The sequence below is a fragment of the Daldinia vernicosa genome (assembly GCF_022497035.1).
Source record: "Daldinia vernicosa strain CBS 139.73 unplaced genomic scaffold F5Y00scaffold_78, whole genome shotgun sequence".
Taxonomy (NCBI): Eukaryota; Fungi; Ascomycota; class Sordariomycetes; order Xylariales; family Hypoxylaceae; genus Daldinia; species Daldinia vernicosa.
This window is the reverse complement of record NW_025953994.1, coordinates 49,021-74,188: the sequence shown is the minus strand read 5'-3', so window position 1 is coordinate 74,188 and position 25,168 is coordinate 49,021. Positions and strand designations below refer to the sequence as shown.

General features: G+C 47.1%; 9 protein-coding genes across 9 annotated transcripts; 5 read left to right on the top strand and 4 right to left on the bottom strand.

Annotated features, from left to right (window-relative positions):
• Positions 1-760: 760 nt before the first annotated feature.
• Positions 761-2,759, bottom strand: F5Y00DRAFT_202266 (WD40 repeat-like protein). Its single transcript, XM_048005370.1, has one exon. The coding sequence runs from the start codon at positions 2,586-2,588 to the stop codon at positions 1,269-1,271; it is 1,320 nt and encodes a 439-aa protein (XP_047860244.1). The 5' UTR covers positions 2,589-2,759; the 3' UTR covers positions 761-1,268.
• Positions 2,760-5,222: 2,463 nt separating this feature from the next.
• Positions 5,223-7,749, top strand: F5Y00DRAFT_202174 (uncharacterized protein). The gene has a single exon (XM_048005369.1). It carries the CDS (start codon positions 5,389-5,391, stop codon positions 7,579-7,581), a length of 2,193 nt encoding a protein of 730 aa, XP_047860243.1. The 5' UTR covers positions 5,223-5,388; the 3' UTR covers positions 7,582-7,749.
• A 1,369-nt stretch (positions 7,750-9,118) lies between these two features.
• On the bottom strand, positions 9,119-11,113 carry F5Y00DRAFT_249050 (uncharacterized protein). The gene is made up of 3 exons (XM_048009540.1): positions 10,646-11,113; positions 10,555-10,582; positions 9,119-10,491 (listed from the first exon to the last, which is right to left on the bottom strand). Exons 2-3 carry the CDS (start codon positions 10,558-10,560, stop codon positions 9,349-9,351), a joined length of 1,149 nt encoding a protein of 382 aa, XP_047860242.1. The 5' UTR covers positions 10,561-10,582; positions 10,646-11,113; the 3' UTR covers positions 9,119-9,348.
• Positions 11,114-11,411: 298 nt separating this feature from the next.
• On the top strand, positions 11,412-13,545 carry F5Y00DRAFT_249047 (uncharacterized protein). Its single transcript, XM_048009539.1, has 5 exons — positions 11,412-11,630; positions 11,705-11,777; positions 11,876-11,885; positions 11,939-12,918; positions 13,045-13,545. Exons 1-5 carry the CDS (start codon positions 11,547-11,549, stop codon positions 13,167-13,169), a joined length of 1,272 nt encoding a protein of 423 aa, XP_047860241.1. The 5' UTR covers positions 11,412-11,546; the 3' UTR covers positions 13,170-13,545.
• A 1,224-nt stretch (positions 13,546-14,769) lies between these two features.
• Positions 14,770-15,321, bottom strand: F5Y00DRAFT_274118 (uncharacterized protein; the record flags this gene model as incomplete). Its single annotated transcript, XM_048013296.1, has 2 exons — positions 14,770-14,801; positions 14,877-15,321. The coding sequence occupies 2 exons, from the start codon at positions 15,319-15,321 to the stop codon at positions 14,770-14,772; spliced, it is 477 nt and encodes a 158-aa protein (XP_047860240.1).
• A 2,518-nt stretch (positions 15,322-17,839) lies between these two features.
• F5Y00DRAFT_249045 (glycoside hydrolase family 76 protein) lies at positions 17,840-20,763 on the bottom strand. The gene is made up of 3 exons (XM_048009538.1): positions 20,003-20,763; positions 19,833-19,937; positions 17,840-19,772 (listed from the first exon to the last, which is right to left on the bottom strand). Exons 1-3 carry the CDS (start codon positions 20,103-20,105, stop codon positions 18,184-18,186), a joined length of 1,797 nt encoding a protein of 598 aa, XP_047860239.1. The 5' UTR covers positions 20,106-20,763; the 3' UTR covers positions 17,840-18,183.
• A 533-nt stretch (positions 20,764-21,296) lies between these two features.
• Positions 21,297-21,810, top strand: F5Y00DRAFT_202097 (uncharacterized protein). Its single transcript, XM_048005367.1, has one exon. It carries the CDS (start codon positions 21,393-21,395, stop codon positions 21,708-21,710), a length of 318 nt encoding a protein of 105 aa, XP_047860238.1. The 5' UTR covers positions 21,297-21,392; the 3' UTR covers positions 21,711-21,810.
• Positions 21,297-23,149, top strand: F5Y00DRAFT_249044 (uncharacterized protein; the record flags this gene model as incomplete). Its single annotated transcript, XM_048009537.1, has 1 exon — positions 21,297-23,149. A coding segment is annotated over exon 1 (998 nt), but the record flags the coding sequence as incomplete, so codon positions are not given.
• A 693-nt stretch (positions 23,150-23,842) lies between these two features.
• Positions 23,843-25,042, top strand: F5Y00DRAFT_249043 (uncharacterized protein). Its single transcript, XM_048009536.1, has 2 exons — positions 23,843-24,459; positions 24,536-25,042. Exons 1-2 carry the CDS (start codon positions 24,410-24,412, stop codon positions 24,810-24,812), a joined length of 327 nt encoding a protein of 108 aa, XP_047860236.1. The 5' UTR covers positions 23,843-24,409; the 3' UTR covers positions 24,813-25,042.
• The last annotated feature ends 126 nt before the right edge of the window (positions 25,043-25,168 follow it).

Here is a 25,168-nt window from a genome sequence, read left to right as displayed (position 1 = left end):
TAGGATCATGGATCATGGGTTATAGATTCGTATAATTGATTGTTAGAGGCACGACGGTCAGCGCGTCCCAAATGGCTAGAATACTGACATATCAGGAAAACGGAAGAGTAACGGCGGCCTCGAAGATTAATATATATATGGGATGTTTTCCATCCGTCTACGCTCTTTGTCCAATCTATGAGTTACTGAAATCTTGTCTGTTACTTTCTAATAGAATATGGTATCACGTATATCGATATTGCGGAAGCTAAAACATACCTAAGACGTAGGTAGACTAACGTAAACATACCTACCTACCCACCTAAGGTACTTACACCACATGCTTTACGGTCCACGATTCGACATCCCGCTTCCGAGAACCGGATACCGAGAATGAGACTGTAGTAGCCACTAGTTATCCCAAGATCAGTTTGAGAAGTGCCGAAGTAGCATCAAACTATTAGCGCCTGACGCTAAATTATCAATAGTCTCTTGCCATCGACTAGTGCTCCCACGTGGATGGATATAGTACCGAGGTGGGTAGGTTAGCTATGTAATAGCAAATCTTGACATTACCCACCAACCTGGCTGCTGGAGACGAACACCTTGATGGGATTCGGAGTAACATCGTCTACTATTAACTAGTCCAACCAGGCTAATTACCATAGCATCGTGCCCCATATGGCGCCATTGGGTAGTTAAACTAGATATCTTTTCTCGCATAGTTATTCGAGCTGTCAAGACTGACTCTTTAACTGCGTAAAGGACCATCCCATGTTAACTCAACTATCAGCCCATAACCTCTCAGTGTGGCCTTCGGTTCTGATAAGTAATACCTAGGTAGGTAGTGAAGTTAGGATGCTGTAAGCTCTGCAATATTCTAGCTTGAAATTCATGGTAGTTAGTTTAGAACGAGACAGCTTCTTAATAAACACTAGTTAGATTGATAACTAGCGAGGAGGGTATTATCTATCTTCGCGTCCTTTCTCTGGTTATTAAACTTTTCCAAGTGTTAGATAGTTAACCGAGTCTAGCAGACGCTATATCGAGCAAACCAGTATGAGGGTAATATTTGCGTAGAGTAACTTCTCATCCGTATATAAAGCTTATGCTAAGGCTGACTGACATCCGCCCGAAACCGAACTTTTACGTATGGAGTGCGAACTTCCGATACAGTAAAGTTATTTACTGGTGTCGCTACGTCGTTCAAGCCGTAGGGTAGTATTCACAGAGTCGTGGCCCGATCTTGCCGATAAAATCGAAAAGGAGCACTGGAACTAACTAGCCCTTTAAGAGCCAGCAGATTTAACTTCCATATATCGCTGTAAGGTTTTTTTCTGGAGGGCCCGTTGCTCGTTAATAACCTCCCACAACTCTTCGTTTTCCTTCCTCAGTTCTTGATCTCCAACAGTGTCCTCAGCTGGTGTCTGGAAGGCGAGGATGGCTTGTTCCAAGACATCATGCGGGAGCCCGTTAGATTTAAGTATCCTACTGAACTTCGTATCCTCTGAGATATCGGAATCTAACTGGGAGGTAAAGTTATAACTGCGGCTTCCCAGGAATGGCTTCACAACAGCAACTGGCTTGGCAGGCCGCGAGGTCGGAAGTGGAGAAACAAAGACGATATTCGTTACAGAAGCGTTGAGGTTTGTTAGCTCTGTGGAGTCAGCACGGCTGCTCAAGTCCCATCGTAGAATCTGGCCTTGCGGGTGGCCCGATAATAAAGTCGTACCATCGTAGCTCAACGCCATGCACGATGCCGCTCCCGCCTCCTGAGGCGTAGCGCCAAACGCCGAGGAAACCTGAACGGCCGTAGAGCTGTCTTCTATACTCGTCGGACCCAACAGAGCTTTATCGGCAAATAAGTCAACTGCGTACAGCGAGCCGTCATCGGAAGAAACGTAGATGGCTCGTGTACACGGATCGAGGGACACGCAAAGTGGCGAACTCGGGAATAGTAATGTCCGTAGAGCTACACCCTGCTGATAGTTCCAGATGACACAAGACTTGTCCTTGCTTGCCGAGACGCAGATGTTGGTATCCGGATTTACGCTTGAACCGATAGCAAGAGATGTGATGGCGGCTCTATGATTCGATAGTGTCACTTGGGGTTCGTGTTCGATGGTCGAGTCTAGTTCTAGCAAGCGGGGAACAGACCAGACATTGATATTCGAGTCCTCGGACCCGGTGAGAAGGTGGTAGGGTGTAACAGCGATACACGTAATCGCTTGAACATGGCAAGCAGACGTAGTCACTTGTCTACCGGTGCAGACCTCCCATATGATAAGCCTGCCCTCTTGCGAACCCAAATAGAGCACATCATCTTGGAGCGCGATGCTCCGGATGCGCTCTGGAAAAGTAACCAAGGCCTCTTGATTGCCTTTGGCCCTCGAGTAGACGTGTACCGTTGATTTCTCCTCCTGGGCTGTAAATACATGGGTGTCGCTCACAGCCAGACAGTGGCGGGGAGCAGAGCTTTTCTTAAAGGTATTTGTCGTCGAATGGCTGGGGTGGAGTGTATGCTCATAAATGCCGGCATCTTTTGAGATGGTCGTATTGTTAGATAATGGTTGCCCAGCCACGGACACGAAGTAAGTTTCGGTCAACATTGGCCCCTATTCATCTGGATTCGTGATGATCTTGGAGGTAGATTTGTAATTTATTTATTATCTCCTAAACAAAATATCCTCTAGTTACTAGTACGCAAGTAGCTATGTAGCTAGCTAGCTACCTCGGATATTTTTAGGATTGGTCCGATCACGTATGTAGATGTAGATCCCGTGATATTATACTTGTCCGAATATGGTGTAAATGACCGGCTGTTGTACGTCTTGATAGCTATTTGATGTTTGATGTTTGATGTTTGAAGTTGGATGATGTTAGTGTAACTATTTTTTTCTTCTTTTCCTTTTCCCCCACAAATTTCCAATCCATTGGTGATGGTTCATCGTTAATAGCCCCCACCAACATGCAGACGTTTATGCAGGTCGTTTGTGGCTGTCGGTGGGGCCGGCAATGCGGCGTCAGCCTCAGATCTTGGCGTAATGGAAGGGTACGTGCCTTTTTCTATGTATTGTCCAAGTTTAAAATCTAGAATCTGGAGCATTTCACATTCCACATTTCACATTTTACATTTCACGTGTCTAACAAGCTTTAGGTATCTGGGTAAAACATCCACTGCTTTCCATTCGATAATTTAGGGTCAATACTGCAAGTCTCACATAATCTGGGTAAGGTAATTCATCCACGTTTTCGTCTTGTTATCCTATTACGACTTAGCCTTCAAATAGCCTCCGGACTATACATAGTATCCATTGTATCCTGTTCCGGATTTTCCCCTCTTTGCTTCTTTTGTCCGTAACTTCATGCACGATGTGCAGCATGACCGAATGGATCATTGCATTAGGTAAGTTAGGCCCTTGAGAAGCGATGTGGTCTTGTACATGAACAACGGGAGGGTTTTATCGGCGGCTACCTACGTGCATCTTCTCCAATCGATTCCATCTTTTTGCCCGATAATGGTTCATCTTGTTGTTATCTACCCGTTCGTCTATATTTTCGACAAGGGCTTTGTTCGTCGGAGGCGGTAATCCCTTGGCTACTATGCGGATAGCCAAGGCGAGCCAAACCAAATCCTGCAACTGACGATACATAGTGCTGCAACATGTCTGAGTTTATCCCATGACTGACCAATCCCATTTCGAAGTTTCCCTCAGCTTCGAGAATTAGGTGGGACCTCAATCCTCCGTAGGCGTTCTGCATATGGATGGGGTAGAAGCAGCTTCACAGACAACGTGGTCGCCCATCTGTCGTGTCGCTTGCCAGCTGCAACGAGATCGGGTATCATCATTCGACCGAATAGATTTCTTGTTCTAGATGCAGGGGATAGTCATTCGAGGAAAGATAAAACCAGTTATTTACCTAGGTAGATACCTAGCTGCCAGGTAGGTAAGTACTACTTACTATAAGTAGGTAGTATTATTATTACCCCGTGCCAAGTTTACTGACGGATCAGCTACCTGTTAGACACAAGCTGCACAAGCCTATTAGACAACAACGTAGTACACGTATACTGGGGTACGGAGGAGGCATTGCTCTGGCCTCGGAACTTTCTTCGATCAATCTTTTCCTCCATCTGACAACCGAATAGCTAATCTTGCGCCATGCCATGATCATCTTCCTCCAACCAAGGGTCCAAGTCTGCTCGGCAAACCATGCTGCCCATGAGCTGCCACGGCCCATGGCTCGTCAGAAAACCCTCCGCATTAGGGAAAATAAAAATGTGGTGAGATGCGGTCACGTACGAAGTAATCGATTGGTTAGTTAGACACGAACAATTTCCAGAAACGATAGCAGCGTTACATCGTATTAACTTGGCGAATGGATTTCTGGACCTCTCAATTAAATTGACTGATTGGTTCCTGTCAGGACGCTATTGTGGTCAAATACTACCCTAGAAAGCGATCCCTTGGCGAGAAGATCGGACGGTCTGACGGTCAAGTCTCGGTCTCGAAACTCCCCTTCAAGTTTTCAGCGTGTAAGAAAAAGTAAGGGTTTAGACTTTTTGTAACTAGGATATGTAGGAATGTCTTAGGTGAGATGTTTATTATATCTTATTATATCTGATTTGATGTAACTCGGGGTATGGCTATTTGTGTAAGTTATCGCGAAATTGGCATCGTGAGAAAAGGAATTTGGAAATGTTTCTTTTCTTTTCTCTTTTCTCTTTTCTTATTTTTTATTAGTTATCGTTATCGTTTAAAGGTACCTACATACATAATTGTTAGGATGAACCTTGCTTAAGATGATGATCTCAGGTCCCACAATACTTCGTAGTTTCCGTTCTCCTTTAGGTTCTGCGACCCCTTCTGCGACCTTTTACTTTCTCAAAAAAGACCCCTGGCTCGTCCTTGTCCTTGTCCTTGTCCGGGGTCCATGGTTCATAGTTCATGGATTATTCATCTCTGTCGAATTACGAAAACCAAACCCAAGTATGTCCACCGCTCAACCCTTCTCTGCGTCTTTACTCTGCGTCTTCAAATCCAGACCATCCATCTGGATTTCCAACCCAGCTTGAGCCTTTTTCGCAGGACTGTTTTTGTTGATTTCCAGCTCCTTCGGATTTGTTGTTTAAACAATCCTGTTTACTTTCGCAACTCTACTAACTAACAAATAAACAAATGAAGCATAATATAGTTATCAACTAACTAGATACCTGTTACTACGAATTAAAACTACGAATTAAAACTAGTCGGAGTTGGGAAATCAACTGTCTTTCAATACTTATTGTTTCGTATCAAAAGAAACTCCTAACCTCGGATTTCATTGCCGGCTGACAATCCCCCATCCCCCTGCAACGCCACCGACCGATTAATACCGATTAACTTGGACGCACGAACGAACGTCACGATGGGGAGCTTTGAACCCTTCGAACCCCTCATGGACTTCAATCTGCCGGAACTTCTGGTTGGGGATTTGGAAGAATCGAAAGAGATTTTCAAGTCGAGGCAATTGACTGCTGGTGCGCCAGCTCCATCATTAGCTGGTGACGGATCTAAAAGACGATATTCGCTACAGGATAGTTCGTTAAGCGCTGTTCATTCATCTATTCACCCATCTAATCTCCTAGACACAACGTGGAAGGCCAAGTCATTGCAGAATGTGAATGAGACGCAATCTCATTTCTTCACCGTCCGCGACCGCGACCGCGACGAATCACGCCGGAATAGTAGCGATTCCGATTCAGCCAGTAGTGAATCATCTGGTGGACTGATGCCCCCATCAATCGGCACACGGGGCGCATCCATCGCCACAACAGCCACGTCGGTTACTTCTGAGAAGCTGGAGCCACCAAATCACTTGAAATTAAAACTTGTAATACAAGAGAAAAAACAAGCCGGTAACAGCTGGATGGACTTGGATGCCGAGGATCCAACTTCTCCGAATCGAAGATACAGTATGATTAACATCTCGTCACCTGCTCAGTACTTGTCACTACGACATGATCTAGATGAATCAACGAGCATGTCTTTAAACTCGGCAGTGCTGCATCCCAACTTAACTAGCTCTCCTCCAACTTCGCCAAAAGTCTCATCGAAATCGTCCCCAAAAGCAACACCAAAAGCATCACCAAAAGCATCCCCGAAAATGTCGCCAGCCAGTGTCAAATCTTCGGGTACTGGCGAACAACGAAACCGCGTTAGATCGCCTTTGGCATGTCCTACTCCTCCACCAGAACGACGCTCTTCTCTGATGCACCGGAATTACCCCGTGCTTCCCAAGATTAACGTGTCGCCTTCTCTACAAGCTTTGTCGAGTCAGCCTTTGCCAACACAGCGTGAAGACGAAACATCGTCCCCAGATCGCAATATGCCCTTATTAGCCCCACTCCAACCGTCTCGTAACAAGACGAATGATGTTAGGAATGATGTTAGCAGTGGGCGTAATGCCAGTAAGACCAGCTTGCACCTGCCAGAGGCGGATATCGAAACGGATGAACCTGAACGACACTCTCACGCAGAGAATGCTGAATATCTAGAAATTGCCGCAGCAGGGATAGATGTTGAATCCTGGTTGGAGTCCAGCGTTGACAACTTTCCCTACTATGCTCAGAATAGGGCTGATGGGCACATGCCCCTACCTCTCCCGCCGGATGTTCTTGATACCCTTCGAATATCAATAACATGCTTCCCGGAAACGATGCTCCAGTGCTCTAGCCTCTCGATCGAGACCATACGTGGCCACTCTAGGAAATTGAGGTATAAGTCATCTAGTCCTGCAAGTTTATATTCGGAATCGCCCGCTTCGGTAGACTCGTCGGACCAGTCAAAACAGACGAAATGGAAGTGGTTACCCCTTAAGAGACAGCAGTCATCTCCTGCCGAGACGCCAACCAGCCCGCAACGAAGTGGTTTTGGAGAGAGCCTAGAACCAAGATATAGCCCGGTATGGCCTAGAAAACCGGACTGGACCACAATCCAGAACCTCTTCCCCTCCGGATCTGATTATCTCTGTGACGCTCTCTACGCCCACCTCGTAGCGTACAACTACATCACTTCGCTATGTCCCCGATCAGTGCTTATCAATCCTACTACTACTTCGAGACCTACTTCCAAATCCTCAACAACACCCTCAGAAATCAGTCTCGGCCTTTCGGTTGACCTCCGTGCTTCAGTAGACATACGCGCCTCTACGGACGGAGGCGCAATCCCACGAAAAGCAGCAACCTTGCTCGGCCTGCAAGATGATCCGAACGCACCGATCCCCGAACCGCCTTCCTCACGATGCAACACACTTCGCAACAAGCGATCGTTCTTTGCAGCGCCCAGAGCCGTCTCTTACTATGAAGTCAGTCGACCGACGACAGCCGTAGGTTCCTTCACTAGCCGCCGTCTTCCCCAACCCGACCAGGGCGAGCAAGTATTAAAGGATTTGCGGTTGGGACTGGCGAGATGCATCTCAAGACTCGTCGCTACGTTACGAGTGACGAACGGTAGCCCCGCGGGTCCTGATGGCGCGGGGCAAATGAAGCAGGAAGAAAATCCCGACTTCATGCGGGCACTGTGCGAGATCGTGCGCCTCTCTGAGGAGAGATACATGTAGCCGAATGAATACGGCTGTAGCGTCACGAGCCATCTGATTAATCAACTATATCTATACCCACATATAATGGACCATGCAGGAAAGATACTCTCACGAAAATTATATATACCTTAATACCCACGAAGCGAGGACACGAGAAACGGCCTTTTAACACTGGTGGTTTGCATATTCTTAAACCACACACTGCCGCAAGCAGTATTTTACTCTCCATCAAGGGATGATTCTCATTTATCTACTTAATGTACTTGTACACTTTCCGCCGTATCATCTTACTAGGCAAAAGCCACTACTCCTATATGTATTATAATGTGCTACCCTTTGGTTTCTATTGCTAATTATAGAAGGGAGCTAAGATGACGGACAAAATCAAGTTGAGTTTGCCTCCGAGGTGGATGAGGCCAGAAAGTAATAATCCGAGGTATTAAGACGATACCTTTACAGAGCGGGTGCGGGGAGCATGCCTTTTTACACGGGAATATAGCTCGGGGAGGGAGTGAGGGGGCATATTGATAGATTCCCGTACCTCTCATCTATTAACCGGCGTACTGGGATCGGAAAAGGGGAGTCAATGACTGGAGTTGTGGAGTTGACGAATACACTAGGTATGGTCTTTGGAGGTTAGGTGCATATCATATGAGGTCAAGGGAATCGGTAACTGGTTCATTTGTGTGATGAATAATTAATTAATTATTATTATTACTACATACATACACCATGTTCCATTCTAGATGTTGTTATTATCGTTCTTTCGATATCTGATGGATTCCACGGGAACGGGAACGTACGGAGAGTAATAAATGAGAGAGATTTAAAATGAGGCTTAGATCGGAATTGCGTCTTCAACGTCGTCTTTTAGATGTATGTACCCTAGGTACGTACATACATATGCACCTACCAGGTATTATATAATTGATTAATTCCGACCCTGGTCGATAGCAGTTGGCATGCGTTTTCGGGCTATTCTAGACCTCAGGCTGTTATACATTATTAGCGCCATACCGGCATTCTGGACGAGCCCTGCGGGGTGGCCTACGCGAACTCACGCACTAAAAGCTGCTAAAGCTACCGTGTTTAACCACGCTAGAACGCGTCTAGCTCCTAGTCACTTGGATACCTATGGTCTAAGCCCCTCGGAACACGGAGCAAAGGGGTTATATCTCTCTCCGTCACCATTACTTCACTTCATTGGAACTCTTGTATATATGTAAATACCACACTGCTAACCTAATATCACACGTAACGGAGCATTGAGTCGTTTGGGCAGTGCAATATGAGACTGCAGAGGTGTTGGTGAAACGTGTCACGGGAATTTCCCTTTCGCTGCCCATGCACCACCCCCCTGGTTATATGACGATAACTACCTAACCTATATATGTACCTACCTAGGATACCCCTACTTTGCCTGCATGCAGTAAAGTATGTAGGTACATAGCACGAAGCAATTAAAATGACGGTTCAATATTATAGGTAGTTGACATATACAATACTACTATAAAATACTACTATGTAATCAAGAGCACACCTTGCTAGTACCACTGCCAGATTCCCACATGGTAAAGGAGACTAGATTACAATACGTATGCAAACCCATCTCCCATTATGCAATGCTCATATTCAAAATACAACGTGCCTCGCCGCGTGCCTTGCAACGATATTATTCCAATCATATGCCTAGTAATAGTCTATGTTTCCCGACATAACTACCAAAATACCAGCAAGTAGTCTAACCTACCTACCTACCTACCTAGATAGGTGAACAATTATACATCACCTGTAATCCGTCGTATCGTCAAAAGGATACCTATCCCTCACCACACCGCCGACCTGTCCCTTCTCCGCGAAATCGTCCATCCCCGTAAACCCACTCGACGACCTCGTCGTCGTAGGCGGCCAGAAGAAGCTGCCGCCCTTACTATCCGAGTCGCTAGGCGGATACGGCGTAGCGACAGACTTACCAGGGCCTTGAGGTAGATTATCAACCGTAGGCGTAGCCAGACGCCCGTGCATGCGAAACGTTTTCGCGTGTGCGTTACTCAGTCCTAGTAACCCGGCCGTGATGAGCAGCAGCAGCATGAAGATGATGGAACCGACCTGCGTCATGTTGCCGCTGAAAGCGGCCACCACGTACACGATCAGCTTGGCAGCCGCCTCGAGGTAGCCGTCTAGATGTGTCTTGGCACGCAGCCACGACGTCGTGGTGATGGCCTGCAAGTCCTCCGCCACGCCACGCAGGCACACAGATCGGCCTTGCCCCAGGTCTACCAGGTACTCCGTCAACAAGCTACTCACGTCGGGCTTTGGCGGTGGGGCTACGGGAGGCTTTGACCGCTGCTTGATAACCCAAATATTCAGGACGCGGGATAGCATAAGTGCGAGGAGGGATGCCACGCCCCACCATTCCCGGAGCAGGATCATGAACACGAATGCAGTTACGGTAAGCGCGGGGCTCATGAGGTATAATACGTGCGAGACCCAACCTAGGTCGGCGCCTTGGTCCTGCCATATGGTAGCTCGCTGGCCACGAGCCTGCCGCCGACCACCTGGGAAATAGTAGTTACGCTCGGGCATCATGCCCACGTCCACGGTGACCCTTTGCCCGGCCATACCCACACGTTCTAGGTAGCGCTGGGTAGCGGTATTGGTGATATTGTGCGTCGACGTCTGGCCCTCATATAGCTCAACTGCGCTGTACGACTCTGTACTACCGGCGAGCGCGTCGGCGGCCTGCTGATAGTGCAGGCCGGGAGCAAGGAGCAAGGCATCGAGCCACGACGCCCCTCCTACGATCTGCGTGCGCCTAGCGATGGTTCCGAGGTCCGCAAGTGCGATGAGACCCGATGCCGAGAGCGTGAAACCCGGGATGGGGGTTTGAGTCCAGTTCGGAAACGAAGCCTCACGCTTCAATATAGTCTGATTATGTCGTTAATATATTGTCTACGTAACGGTTTGCTTGGAGTGCATCTTTTAACGTACCTCCATTTATAACCGTCTTCCAAGCTATCTGTAGCGTGGGTACCCTTTTAGCCCGTATTAACTAGACCGAATTCACTCACGACAGGCTTACTATAGTAAGCTAGCTAGCTAGCTAGCTAGAAGGTTGAAATTCGATCTTAGAAAAGAAGGCACTAAAATGGGGTCAAGAAGTCAAGAGGTCCGTAGAACGAACCTCAGCCCTTGCCTGGGGAATTCCACCTTTTCATAGTCATCGTATCATAGCCACCAAAATTCAGCAAGAGGGTTGTAACGCGTGCAAGGCTCTGAGCTACCCCTCGCTGATCAGTAGGGCTAGCTCGTTGTCGAAGCAACCATAAGCAAGTCGACATGTGAAGGATGGATCTAGGTAGATTGACCAATGGCGCTGCGGCGGTGAGATCACGGGTACGCAACCATCGTAGCGCAGGGAGATGATTACACCCTCCCGTTCGTAATAAGACACGGGTGGTATCGTCTTGGCGTTTTAATTGAGCAATTCGGCGGGCAGATACGTTTAGTTCTTAGACACACTTGGAACATATTGAGGGGGGATTGGGGGAGATTTTTGTCAAATCCGAGTGGAGGAACCGGTATATGTTTTTGTGACAGCTGACCTATAGGTACCTAGCCACTCATTTCATATACTGTGTACTTATCTTCTTCGTAAATAAGGTTGATTGAACTGCATAATTAGGTCATTCATGCATCCCCCAATCTTCATTAGGTAATGTCTGGGGTAAATATACATAATTAGGCACCGGAGCAAACCGGACCGGACAAAGGTACGCCCTATGTTATCGATAAAAGCTCCCGTCCTAATCCGATAAGCGTATAGATCCCCGTCTCTAATACGTCGGCTGTAGCTGATTGCCTCTCTACCTCTCTCTCTCTCAACGTCCATCTATCTCTTCTTCCTGATCATCAACTAGCACCGCTCAAGGGCTGCAGATCTCGCACGCGAATAGCCACTAGTTAGCATGACTTGACCCAAAATGGCGCCTACGCAGCCAGAGCCGACCTATACGGTTTTCGTTCGACTCCCGTTTCCTAGAGGTGACTTTGTCGATCCTCCGCCCGTACGTACCTAAATTTAATAGATTCCATCACATCTCATCCTTGCTGTTTGAAGCTAAATGACTAACACGTTCAGACAAATTGGGATTCGAGTAAAGATGAAGTCCTTTGGAGCATCGTATCTCGTCCTTATAAGACGGAAATAGACTGTAAGTAATGATTATTCTATTATTCCATCATCCCATAATACCTAAGTACCTAAGGTAACCAGCGATGGCACATAAAATAACTAATAACTATTCACCAGGGAATGATATGTAAGTGCTAATTTTCATCCCCAACATCGCTATCTTGCCAACCCATTTCAAAGCGCAAACCAATTCGGGGTAACGGTCGACTTCCTCCTCCAGCAGATTACCTGGCTCAGCAATCATCGTACTTCCCAAATTCAAACCCAGCTACGCAGGGCTGCTACAGCCTCTAAGGGTTCGGCACCGTCGCCTCAGCCCAGACCCGATGGCATGTTCTCGGCAGAACCTATGCGACGCACTGGGTCCGGTGATAGGTCGATTCGAGCACCATCAGCATTGTCGATCAGGAAGGACTCCCCTCTGCCGCGTAACGATGGCAGTGTCCCTGGTACGCCAATGAGAAGCACTCCACGACCAACCGTAACGCGCACGTCCTCGTCTAACACCGCCGTCCATGCAACTCGCAACCTAGTTAGCAGCGGCAAAGCCTCCGTAAAGTCTAACGTTGATCCCCAGCGCCGCCGTCTTTCATCCCTCCCCATCGCAACATCTGTCGATGACGATAACGATAATGAAAACCAGAACACCGAACCGGCTTCCCCAGGGCCAACTGAGTCCAGCGACGACTCTATATCTTCTTCATCCTCCTCAAGCCCCGCGCAGTCCAGAATCATCCGCCGGCCCCCACGGTTTCAAGGCAGCGATGTTGCACCCTCCTCCTTCGCGGATGACGAAGACGACGAAGACGATGATGGTGAACCGGCCTTCCTACCTTACCAGCCACAAGCAGACAGCAGCAGCGGCGCGCAACACGACCTCAGCGCCACGCTCCGCGGAAACCCCTCGCGCGACTACGTGAAGCGCCACGCTGCTGCGAAGGGGTCAACCCGTGTCCATCGCTCGCAAACCTCGGACTCGTCTAGCTCCACAGCGCCGTCCGCACTTAGCGGTAGTCGGACGGGAGCGGGTGGTGGCCCTATATCGCCGCGAAGGACAACGGAAACTGCAGGACGCAGCCCTGGCGCGAATGGTAGGGGGTACTCGAAGAATAGTGATAGCGGTACGCCAAGTATAGGGAGCAGTTTTAGTGATCTTGATGGTATGTATAGGCTGAGATTTTCTTTGTTCATTTCTAGTTGTGTCTCTGGATATATAATGCAGAGAAGAATATTAGAGGGATATAGGTTACGGGGACACGATGTAACTGTTGCTAACAAGCTTGTAGATACTTCGGTAACACAGTCGGCGATGGAGGAAGTGATCGCGAGCCAGATACAACATGGCACGATAAGTAGTCTTATCAACGCAACCTTCCGGAGCAGGTATCTCCCCGGTAACTCGAATCAGTGAGGTACGTTCAAGTATAACTGGGATTGGCGCCTAGGTACTTTTTTTTTCTGCGTTGTGTTTTTGCTTCTGGTAATTTTCATGGACGCTTCTTCGCTCAGGTAGTCGGTCAGGAACGGATCGGTTGGGCTAGGTTAGGGTTAATCCGGTTCGGTGAAACTGGACAAGGGCAGGCGGTATGATATGTACGGCGTTTAAGGGGTTTAATCTTGGTGAGGGCAGGTGTTTTGGAAGATTGGGCTAGATTGAACTTGAACTTGACTGGCTTGCGCCTAGGTATGTGAGGTACGCATACAATATCATTACGTATTTGCGTCAGAATAGATATTATTACAGTATTACACCCGGACTGGAAAGTAATCGATGATAGTTATACCTATGCTTGCCAAGGTTTCTCTTTAAACTACAGAGAAGGGATATCAATAGGTACTGCCAATGTGGCAAAATGGCCTTGACATGAGGGCCCAGCTAAGGCTTTAAACCAATACCCTGCATGACTAGTAGAGACGAGTCTTTCTAAACTAAGGTAGAATAAATAAGTCTAGTTATCCTAGAGTTACGTTATTGTTTTGCTTTCTATTGTTGCTTCGGGATAATGCTCTAGTCATGTTTTTTTTTTAAAAAAAAAAATAATATCCGTTACAAACCCAGGTCATATATGGGTTCTCTTGGGTTGATCTTGTGAGTCTCAAAGATGGATACTATAATTATGTCTACCTACCTACGCTATATAGTTATATTATGTGTATGTGGTCCTCTGATGTACCTACCTAGACGAATCTTCGGAATGGGGCTGATACACTTCAGTCATCCTGATGGCCGTAGGACGACGTATAGATAGCCCCTATTAGTTTTACAAGACTACCCCTAGTCCACTACATTATTCAGACCTGCCATGCACTCACTCACTACATACAAACTTTTAATCGAAACTCAAGTTGTCCATGTTTACCAGTTAGCAGTAGATAGAGAGTCACCATATCACAAAAAGCACGAGACGATCAGTATCACAAAAAAAGAAAGTTAGGAGCGTTTAAAGAATGCTAGCAATAAGTTATTTTCATTTTCAGTGGGCCAAAAAATAGTTATGGTGATGGAGCCAGACTTGTCGTATCAGACTATTAAACTAGGAAAGAAACGCAACTTCTAATCACACACAATTAAGCAACTAGGTTCATGACAACGCACGGCATTGGCGATTGTTCTCTTCATTAGGCCGTAATACAACGCGAAATTTAATGCAAAGTTCCTCCTGGGTGTCCACCTCAAACATTCCATCATTTTCTTTTATGTCGATCCTTTGCCGCAGGTGAATAAATGGGACAACTGTGAGCAATCCATACCACACATAGCTACCTAAGTAGACAAAAGCAATGCTGATGATGCCAAACTCCTGTACCTGCAACAACTGTACCTGCAACAACTAGGCCATCTCACTGATCTCACTCCAAAATCTGCCAAGATCCACTCGCTCGTGGGAAACAGAGTCATTCATCTGATTCTTCATGTATGCCGGCATCGAGAGGTATTGGCCAGGAAATGGCCACCATCTCACAAATGTAGACTGTTGATGCCGGGGCTAGGTTGTCGCATGAAGGGATGCTTAGAAACGGGATGCTATCTCGTGTTCCTCAACTACAGTAGAAGTTAGCATATTTCCAAGTATACCTGGTTATGAATGTATAAGAAGGCGCATGAGTGATAACATACCATGGCCACTGTTTCCCTGGCGGCTAATGGGAGTCCAATGGCTCCACTGGACCTCGTCGTTGCGGTTGGATGGCATCGGGATGGGCTGGTCGAAAGATGCGGGCGCCTCAGTCTTGACAGCGCCGAATCGGGCATCCTTAGGGGGAGGAACAGGTTCGATACCAGAGTGAGAACCGAAAGGCTGAGGGGAACCCTCCGAATGGGCCGTGTCAGGTCCGGAATGAAGAGCGCTAGCGCCCTTAGCAAAGCGGTTCTTGCGGGCTCGCCAGATGAAGACTCCAACGACGGTGAGAAGAACAAGGCCACAAACGCCAGTGATGACGCCGATCTCGAGGCCAGTAGGCTGGTAATGCGTGCCGCTGTTGCCTAGGTCAGAAGGCGGGGCTCCGCCATCAAGGGGAGATCCGGCGTCATAGTGGTCGTCAGAGTTGGGAACAGGCGACATTGTGATGCAGATTGGAAGATGACAAATTCAATGGTAGTTCTGGGAAAGGTGATCGGCACGCTGACTAGGTTATTAGTCAAGCCGTCTATGGGGGACGAGATAGATAGATGTCTGTTTGACGTGGTAGAATTGAACGTCGGTCAAACAAAACAGAAAGGGGAGGACGGTGTTGGTGTTGGGTGTTGGGTGTTGTCGAAGAGACGAGACTTGACGCGTAACGGAGTTATGGACGTCAAGTCAAGTCAAGTCAAGTAACTATTAGAGAAGTTGAGGAACTGTGCACCAAGAACTCTCTGATAATGATCAGAGAATTAGATCGACAAGGGGGGAAGGGAAAAGGAAAAGGAAAAGAAAATAATCTAGCAATGTAAAAAAGTTGCTAGAAATTTATGAAAGAGTTGTAGAGAATATGTTTCCTAAGGGCAGGATCTTGTTTTTTTTTTTTTTTTCGAGGGCAAGATCTAAACACACAAAATAAAAAACGCGACTCGGAAATGTACTCGAAAGTGGCAAGAGCGACGGTGTTGCCCAGGGAAGGAGCCGGCCATGAACCTCAGGGAACAAATATATGCAGGTACAATGCCGACAGTGCCTGTAGTGCCTGCAGCGCCTGTCATTCTTGCTGTTTCCATGGTAATTAAGATGCCTAAAGGTTATTTCGTTATCGTACCGTTAATTCGATGCTGCTTCCAGTCTTATTCGCCTTAACTTACATCACGAGATTAACTAAGAAAAGTGAATAGGTTAGGTAGGTGGTACCTTATGTACCTCTCTTTCTAATCCACTCCCCCTATTATTGGTGTTGCAGGACTCCTTTATGCCTACTCCTACAACATTACCTTTTAACAGTGCTCTTATCCCAATCATATTCCCAACCAATATCCCCAACCAGGTGAGATCCCATATTCGTCCCAAACTTCCTACCTGCTCACCAAGGCTTAGGTAGATCGCCAACCGTCTCGTTTTTAGATAGACACCTGCTACCATTGGCTATTCTCTCGACGAAATGACCCAAAATGGAAATACCTCGTGCTCCGGTGACTCAAACAAAAACCTAAACGTCTCGTCGTCTTGGTCTTTGAGCACGTCGATTGCTGTTTCCAGGTGACGCACGACGTCCTCGGTTCCTTGCAACGGCAGCGCAGCGGCAATGTGCCTACCCGTCCGAGAACGCATGCACTCAACGGCTGTCACACCCCTTGCCCGTTCAAAGACGGCTAAGCCTAGCAATACAATAGGCCTATTAGAGATGGAGTGGGTAGCCGGCAGTTACTAGGGATGGCCTGGCTTCAACAGCCTCGACGCTGTCAGTTGCACCTGTGTAAGGTATAAAGGGGAACCGTCCTCTCGTCCTCTCGTGCATCAGCTCCTGTGTGCCCGCCGCGTTTTATGATTGCTTTCTCTTTCCGCTCTAGGTCGGGAGTACATATCTAGATGGTAAAACACATCATGATCCCCTTCTTCACCCCTTGCCCAAACAAGGTAATTCCTATATCAAGATTGTCTCGGACTCTAAAACAATCGCTGAGCACGTTTCGCTAACGAAATCTAAGTCAGCCACCATGGAATAGGTATGGGATGGGGCTTGGATCAACTCCAGAGGCGAATCTCGTGGACGTAACACCAAGGCGTCTACAAAAGGAGACCTTATCGATGCACTAGGTAATCAGAATACTTCAGACACCGGCGAACCGAGAATATTCTGAACGATCCTGCATGCTGTACAGCCTTATTTAAAGTAACCAAACACTCAAGGTGTCCCTAACCAGGTCAAACTTGGTGTCATAGGTACACATGGTGCTAATGTGCCCGTGGATGGTAACATGGGGTTTGTTTCGGCAGCTGAATCACGTGTATCTTTCACGTGTATCTTTGGGCGTATATTTGGCTATCTTAAGCCGTTAAATACTGCATCCTGTCTCGGGGTGGATTATTAACTATCACGTATCCCTAAGCTACCCCCGAAAGCTATACCTACGTTTTAGTCTTACATAATCATTTCTGAATATAGGAACTACTTTGCGATATTTCGGCAAATCACGTCTACGTTTTCAACGACATTATCGGCGATTATACCTTTAGGAATAGTTTGCTAACACCAATCCCTCGGTTCCTGGACTAGCCAGGGGGCGGTATATCACGGAACGGCCGGGCGGATTCCTCGGCAAGACGGGATCTAGACGAATGAATATAGATATATTAAACTCCCGTTTATTAATCTGCGCTGCGGCTAATGCCACGCCGGGCTAAGCAATGCGTAGGTACGAAGCACATGATATCCACGAGGCATGTCCATTTACAGACGCTAAAGTAAGACACCTTTTCAGATCTATATCCTCTTGACGTTGCTCTAATACTGTTATGATCTTTCGTCTTCGTTTATTTTTAAACAACAGCTTATGACCAGAATCAGCAGTGGTTATAAGATATACATACCCCTGAGAGAATAAAATTCCCTTGTATACAGGGGTTAAACTTAAGGTAGTAGAAATAACATTTCTATCTCTTTACTTACCTAAAGTACCTGCTAGCATGATATCAGTCCCACCAAAAGGAAGAATTTAAATCTGCACCATTCATATGTCAAAAAATCGGATTTAAACATTCATAAGGCCTTTCTACCATATAGAGTGATAGTCAATATAGAAAGGTACCTAGCTAAGAGCACAGCGTGTAGACGTTCGTGGTATCTTATAGCTCTACCTGTAAATCCATTCCAATGCCTGCCTATCCATAGACCGAACGGTTCCCTGTAAACCCCGTGAAAATGTCCATAAAGCCTCGTAGTAGATGCTAAATCCTCCAACGCCAGTCCTAATGCAAGTCCCTTGTGTATTCCTATGTGCAATTAATTATCCGGCTTTACTGTCTCTGCTTCCTAAGTACCGATCCTCTCTGGCCAATGCCGCCGGTCGACTTACGGTTCTCGTTAGTCGTAGTTGCCGCTGGTATGGTGCCTGCTGCTGAAGATAGTACGCCTGAGGTTGACATCGGCCTTATAGGCCGTGCTTGCTGCAAACTCTCCGGGCGCTTCTGTAGTCTGCCATTTGGGTAGGCTGACGGGATTTTCTCGCCTGTCTCGGTACTCGAACTTCTCTCCATCCCAAGTCCCTTTCCTTTTTCGTCTAGCATAGCCTTCTTTCTGCCTCCTGGTGTCAGAGCTGCTAATGCGCCTGGCCTGGAAGCGGCAGAGATACCCGAGCGAAGGTTGGTCCAGTTATCAGCTGTTGATTTTGTTTCGTCTGCCACCATAAAGATGGCTCCAGCTAAGAGAGTCAAGAGGATGACAAGAGTACAGATGGCCGCACCAGCTCGATCGCCTCCAGATACCGGGCCAGAGAAAAACCGGCCGTTGGGATCCACTCGTCCACTATCGGAGCCACCCGCCGAAGGGTTACCAACACTGGTTCCACCAGTGCTATTGGTAACTGGTAGCTCAGCTTCATGTATCATGTTAGCCAGTACCACTTCCATAGCCGCCATTTGTTGTCCAACACCAGTCGTACCATCCCATACACCACTATTATTCGCCCACTTCAACCCGCACATTCGGTGGTTATCACCACCGGTACACTGCTTCGCGGCAGCTACGGCAGAATTCTGCAGCAAAGTTTTGATTCGATCGAAAGTCCACGGTGCCCATTTTGTAGTGGCGGCCATCCATCTGCTCAAATACGCCTTAAATGATTGCTGATCCGTATCACATAAACTAACTGGCTCACAAGCAATCTCAATCATAATTCGATTCGAAGTATCGTTCCCGAAAAAGAATATCTGCTCTGTGCTGTTTAACAGACCATCGACCCGTTCGCGCCACATCTCGACATCGCTCTGCTGTTTTGAATTGTTTGTATATGCGACCATGGCGGCTGATCCCAGAAGGAATGCGCCAACATTGTACGAAAATTCATACGGCGTGATAGTAGTACAGTTGTCACCGATATGCGCTCCATCGTAGACTCTATAACTATCGTCGATGAATTTGACGTTGACCATCCAGTCCCACGTTCTGACGGCCCAGTCGGCATAGGTAGCGTTGCCAGTGTAAAGCGCCAAACGTGCTGCGATGTTGAAGAAACATGCCTGCGAGATAGAATTCTTGTAGTCAAAGCCGTTATTCCACGTGAAGATCTGCCATCGCAAACCGCCATTACAGTCCGCCTGATCCCACCGAGCAGCTTGAGTGTTGAAGACGGCTTGAGCCAGTGCTAACCACCCCGGCTGATCTGACGGTGGGTCCTGGAATTTGTACTCAGCCGCGGTCATGACAGCCATGCCCCAAAATCCTTGGTCATCGTTACCCTCGGTAAGTGTCTGGTTAGGAGGCATATAGTCATTATACGGGCCGACCTGATGAAGTAGACCTTGCTGAGCGATGTCGTTGTAAGTAGTATCCCCAGTGTAGTACCAATAATCAATTAACGCGCCCATGAACGCGCCTCCTTCCCACCCTGGTGCTATGAATTAGGAACGAATAGCGAATAGGACATAAAGCGCAACATTAAACTCACAGTAATACGGCTGTGGTAAAAGACCGGGGGTTTGTCCGGGTTCATTACCGTGATAGAAAGATACCAAGTCCTCTGCCATCTTTTTGGCTGTGTCCTTGATAGAATCTAACAGTTTCATTTCGAGGTAAGAAGCTAGGTAGATATAAGTAAGTAGTAAGCTTATCACATACCTGTTGATTCGACGTCTAGCTCATACGTAGCGACGAGGTTGGTAACCATTAAGACCGAGGCTACCGATAATACGGCATTCCGCCGCGAGTGCCACAACCACATAACGACGAGTTGAAGTCCAACTAAAACGGAGCGAATAGGGGAAACCTAGTTGAACACGAATATGAACATGGAATTAAAGAAAACGGACAGGTTCTACTGGAGTTATGGCATTGCAAGTGCAGCTCCCAACAGACAGGATCGATGTAGTACGGCAACACCGGGTGTGATGTGTTCGTGTAGGTGTGGTGTGGTGTTCTGTGAACTACGGGGTGTCGAAAAATCCAACATCAGCAGTATGCAAATGAGGAATGATGATGACAAAGAATGATGTCGATAGAGAGAGAGAGATGGGGGAGAGACAACGGTCTCATCCGAAGGTACTACTAATTCTATTCCCTGTTGAGGAAATCGCATTCCTAATAACGCGCGCATACCAGCGAAATACTAAGGTACCTAACCTAGGTACCTAATTGAGTAGGTGCTGTAGGTACATTAGGAGGTAGTAGTGCTTGTAACAGTGCTGTAATACGAGGAATGCCCCGCGTATTTCTCCAACGGCACCAATGACAAGGGCCCTTGATCATTCGATCCTTCTACTTCTACCTATCACCACGAGAGGTAGTATTAAGGTAAGAACAATGAAAACTTTTAAGAGCCTGCCTTTGTGTTTTTGTCTTGTGGATAAGCTTCAATCGGTATGACATCTTGGAACTGCGAAAGTATTGCACAGGCGACTTATAGCGACTTATTTGTTTCCGGTCCAGCTCCTTTAAAACCGGCTTTCGGATCTGTCGCCTCGGCCGCTACCGTTGACACTAAAATAACACTACTGCTATGTCGTAATAGGATTTAAGCTACCCCAGGTAGTTGCCCATTTAGGTTCCATTTTACTGCTAGGTACGGATACCTATCATTGTAGCCGCAGCCGAGGGAGGTCAGGCATGATGACGCCCAATAACCAATGGTCTAGGTCCTTTTCGATCCTTTCTTGCAGTTCACTACTATGTATGTAAGCGGGGAAATTCCAATGAGAACAAGACATAACTAGCGTGACCCTATTATTCTGTTATACGAGACGTCTTATGAAACTAGAATAACTATACCATACCAAGTGTAGTATAGTGCCAGACTAGGATGACCTAACAATTCATTTGATGAATATCGCGCGCATTTAAGTTAACTAAGCATAAAATGTTCAACGTTAGAAATATAAATCATAGAGTGTTTTTAAAAACGAAGACTCACGTGAACGTTTAGGCTAGCGAGTCCAGGGGTATTATTGTTGCGACAATCCTTGCTAGGTGCACTATAAGGTTATTAAGACGGGTCAGACCGTGTATTACGCATATGAATGTATGTAAACTTCCAATTAAAATCTCGTCTGTATTATGTAGAGTCTCATTATGTAATGCTCTGATACTGCTCAAACACCATCAACAGGACGGTCAACAACCTATCGGTCATAATATGCGCCAGAAACGGATTTGCGAGAATTTCAATCTTTCATGCAAACACACCAAGAGTTTTCTTCATCTGCCTCCTTCTGTACGGCGTCAGGTATATGAAGAAGCCGGTCTCATAGTTGGAGCTGACATTGTTCTCTGCCGAAGACCCCCAAAGATATGGTTCGAGGAACGCACCACAGAAGATGAGGACAGACTCTAAAGCTGCACCTCATTTGCGATACGGGTAGCGATGAGAAAACACGAGCCGTCTTGCAACCGCTCAACGATAACTTGTACTTGCAGACTGTCATATCCGTCTTCATCCGTCAAGGGATAGTTCGCTAGGTATTTACGGTAGCCCAAGAAACAGCATTACGAGCAAAGGGGCTAGATCACAATTTACGAAACCATTCCAATTTATGAAACTTCCGCCAGAACTTCGCCTCAGGGTTCTCAGGCATACTGATCTTGTCACCCCTTGTAACGAGGTTCAATGGAGCCCCAAGAATGGCTTCCACGTGGTACGCTTTGGGACCGGGACGCATTGCTGTGACGCAATAGAGGGAAGCTGGTTAACAGCATCTTATTCTCATGCGTGGCGGTTCTGGACCTGCAATCCCTCTCACATCGATACTACCGGATCCTTTTGCTCCGCCCGTCATAGTAGCTATTCGTCTAGTTGCCAATGTTGGATTCCGCCAAAAGCCCTAATGCTAGTCAGTCAAAGCATGTACGCATACGCTATCGAGACTCTCTATTCCTGGAACCGCGTCATTATCATGTCGGATCCGAACATCTTCTGTTCCAATATCGGATCGCAAGACTTGAGAAGGAGGTTGGATATCTCAAGATTCTTCACTAGGCACATGGAGCCAGGAATACTCTCACATCTGCGTAGTGTCGAGCTCGTATTTCCTGGATTTAGCACTGGCGACTTCTTCTGCCCACAGCCAACCGACCCGATATGTGCTGATTGGCAATTTGCGATAGACAATTTACGAGCCCATGCCAACTTGAATGCCATGACGCTCATCGTACATATGAGACTGTGGTTCGGTCCTACCGATTCGTACGTCCGAGCTATAGATAACCGCAGCCTATTCCATCATTATTTGGACAGCTGTTACAGGATGCCGATCTTAGTATTTAAAGCACACAAAGCTTTTCTAAAGCCATTGAAAGCACTACGCGACGGGGGTCTACAACGGTTGTTCATATTCCTTGAGTGGGATTGGCATTGGTCACCCTCGCGAGGCTGCGCACCGCACTGTCTGGACTGCCAGGATCGGGACGGGCTGAGTGACTATGTTGATGACATGGAAGTAAGCCTAGAGAAGGAAGTGATGGGTGATGATTATGATAGTCGTGCTGTCGGGAAGATGGAAGAGTCCCCTAGTCAATGGATGCTGGTGGTTGAGTAATATGTCCTTTCGCTATGCAGAGTTCGAAAGAGCAAATACCTACAATGTATAATTGCATCCTTTTTCGAAGGGAGTCGGACAAGATCTCGGTCAAGTCTTATGTGAGAATGTACCTTGCCCGACGCGGAAAATATTCCTTAAAGTTACTAAGTGAAGACTTGGTATACCGAAGACAAGCTTATACCCATGGATTTATTCCATCGCAGCGATTACGCGTACAATCCCAAGGGTGACCGACTATTTGTCTATATATATTAAGTCAGATAATAATGAGACCCGGGTAGACCGGTGAACTCGCTGAACTCTCATCAGCTCGGAGAGGCGATATTTCCCCGCTTGAAAGATTAGGAGGTAGTTAAGGAGTACCGTTTTGCAGACCATAGGATATAACCACGTATTCGTTAAGTCATCACTAGATTTCGGAGACATTCCTTCAAGTTCCCGTACAAGAGTATGTACGGGGCTTTCTATAAATATCACAACATAAATCGGATATCACATTAGTATTGCCGGTCATCTACACTAACGAGACAGTCTTGATGCTCACACGATGCCATATCGAGATGAGACCGTAAATCGTCAAATAAAGCCAAGCACTACTTCATCACCAGCCCACGTGTTTACCTTGTGATACCCCAGATATCAGCTTATATTATATGGCACGAAAACCTCGCGTCATGTAACCTCGATGAGCCGTATCGGATGCCAAGAAAATAGATCGATTACGATTCCACGCGACCAGTCGGATTTTCACACCCCCAAGCCATAGGGCTGAGTGATCGCGGATTCGCTAAATACTGTATTCCAACCTATAAGAACGTTCCAATTGATTGGCCGTAAATCCGAGCTGAACCGCCTCGTCTCCTGTCTCGGAACCGACGCCCGTGCCCGTGCCCATATCCGATTAAGTATGCACTCCTGAGCCGACAACCGTTTTTTTATGTCACGATCAGACGCCTGATGTCACGCCGGCTATTACAATGTTCGTTGCTAATACGAATTACCTAACTTAAGCCCCCTTTGCCTTCTCTCTTGCTTATGATGGAAGAAGGATTCCGATCTCAGCTAATCCGTCGTGTTACACAGCAAACTATTTGATATCATCTACATATGAAGCTCGGACCGGTAATTCGTTGGCTTTCAGGGGCTAGGTAATCCTTTGCAATTTGCGCCATAAGCCTACCGGGGCTAGGTATTCGCGGGAATCACTTCCAGATTGCTAGGTATTTGCTCCCCAGGAAAATGCAAGCCATGGTTCTATTACGGTGGCTTGGTTGCCTTGAGTGGTTCCAAATAATAGGCAATTGACCACCCAGACTGGTATCTGTCGACTGAAATAGGACTTGCCAAGAAAATATATAAACCCCAGCACCTCATCGACGGATGGGAAAGATGCAATACAACACAAGCCAAGCTTTCAGACAACTACCGGCATCATTACTACCTTGACTCCCAGACTCCACTTGTCCTATTATTATATCCAACCAAGCAATTCATAATGCAGTTTATTGTCCACGTTGCCCTTGCCGGCGCCGCCTTACTTAACGGGTAAGCCACGCCATACTAACATCAATAACACCACCTTCCTGTTTTCTAAAACTAACCACGCATCATCTACTTATAGCGCCAACGCTGCTCCCGCCGAGCCAACTACACTACCGGGTCACATAGTATGCACCAGTGTCACGACTATTACAACCACAGTTCCTCCTGTCGGAGTCTGCCACCCTGTGTGTATCTCGCCAACTAGGACCTGTAGCTTCGGCGAGCCTACCGCTCCTCCTCTACCTACCATCACGACCAGCACCCTCCCCCACTGCACAAAGGAGGTAGTGATACACGGACAATGCGGCGAGTGCGCTACTTGCCTTTCTGCCCCGACCCCTACCCCTTTGGCCTAAGGTTACAACCTATGCGGATGGCGCGTAGTTCTTTAGGAGCTTTCAAAAAAAAAAAGGCATTGTACGAAAGTTATGGCTAGTTATAAGAGATGGTTTTTTTAGGCAGGATTTGGAAGGAGCAGAGCTTGGGCTTCACAGCATAGGATGGATAGGATAGGAAGAAAGTTAGGAAAAAGACTCACCTTTCGTCCCTTAACTAGGTAGTTAATTCACTCCTTTATTACTTCTCATAGATCTGGCCCCGTAACAGTGACTTGGGTGGGCTTTTGATAGTGATTGAGTTCTTTAGAAAAGTAAAAATGAAGATAGAATAGTTAACTAAAATCAATGTTGAATACAGCTAGCTGTATTTACAT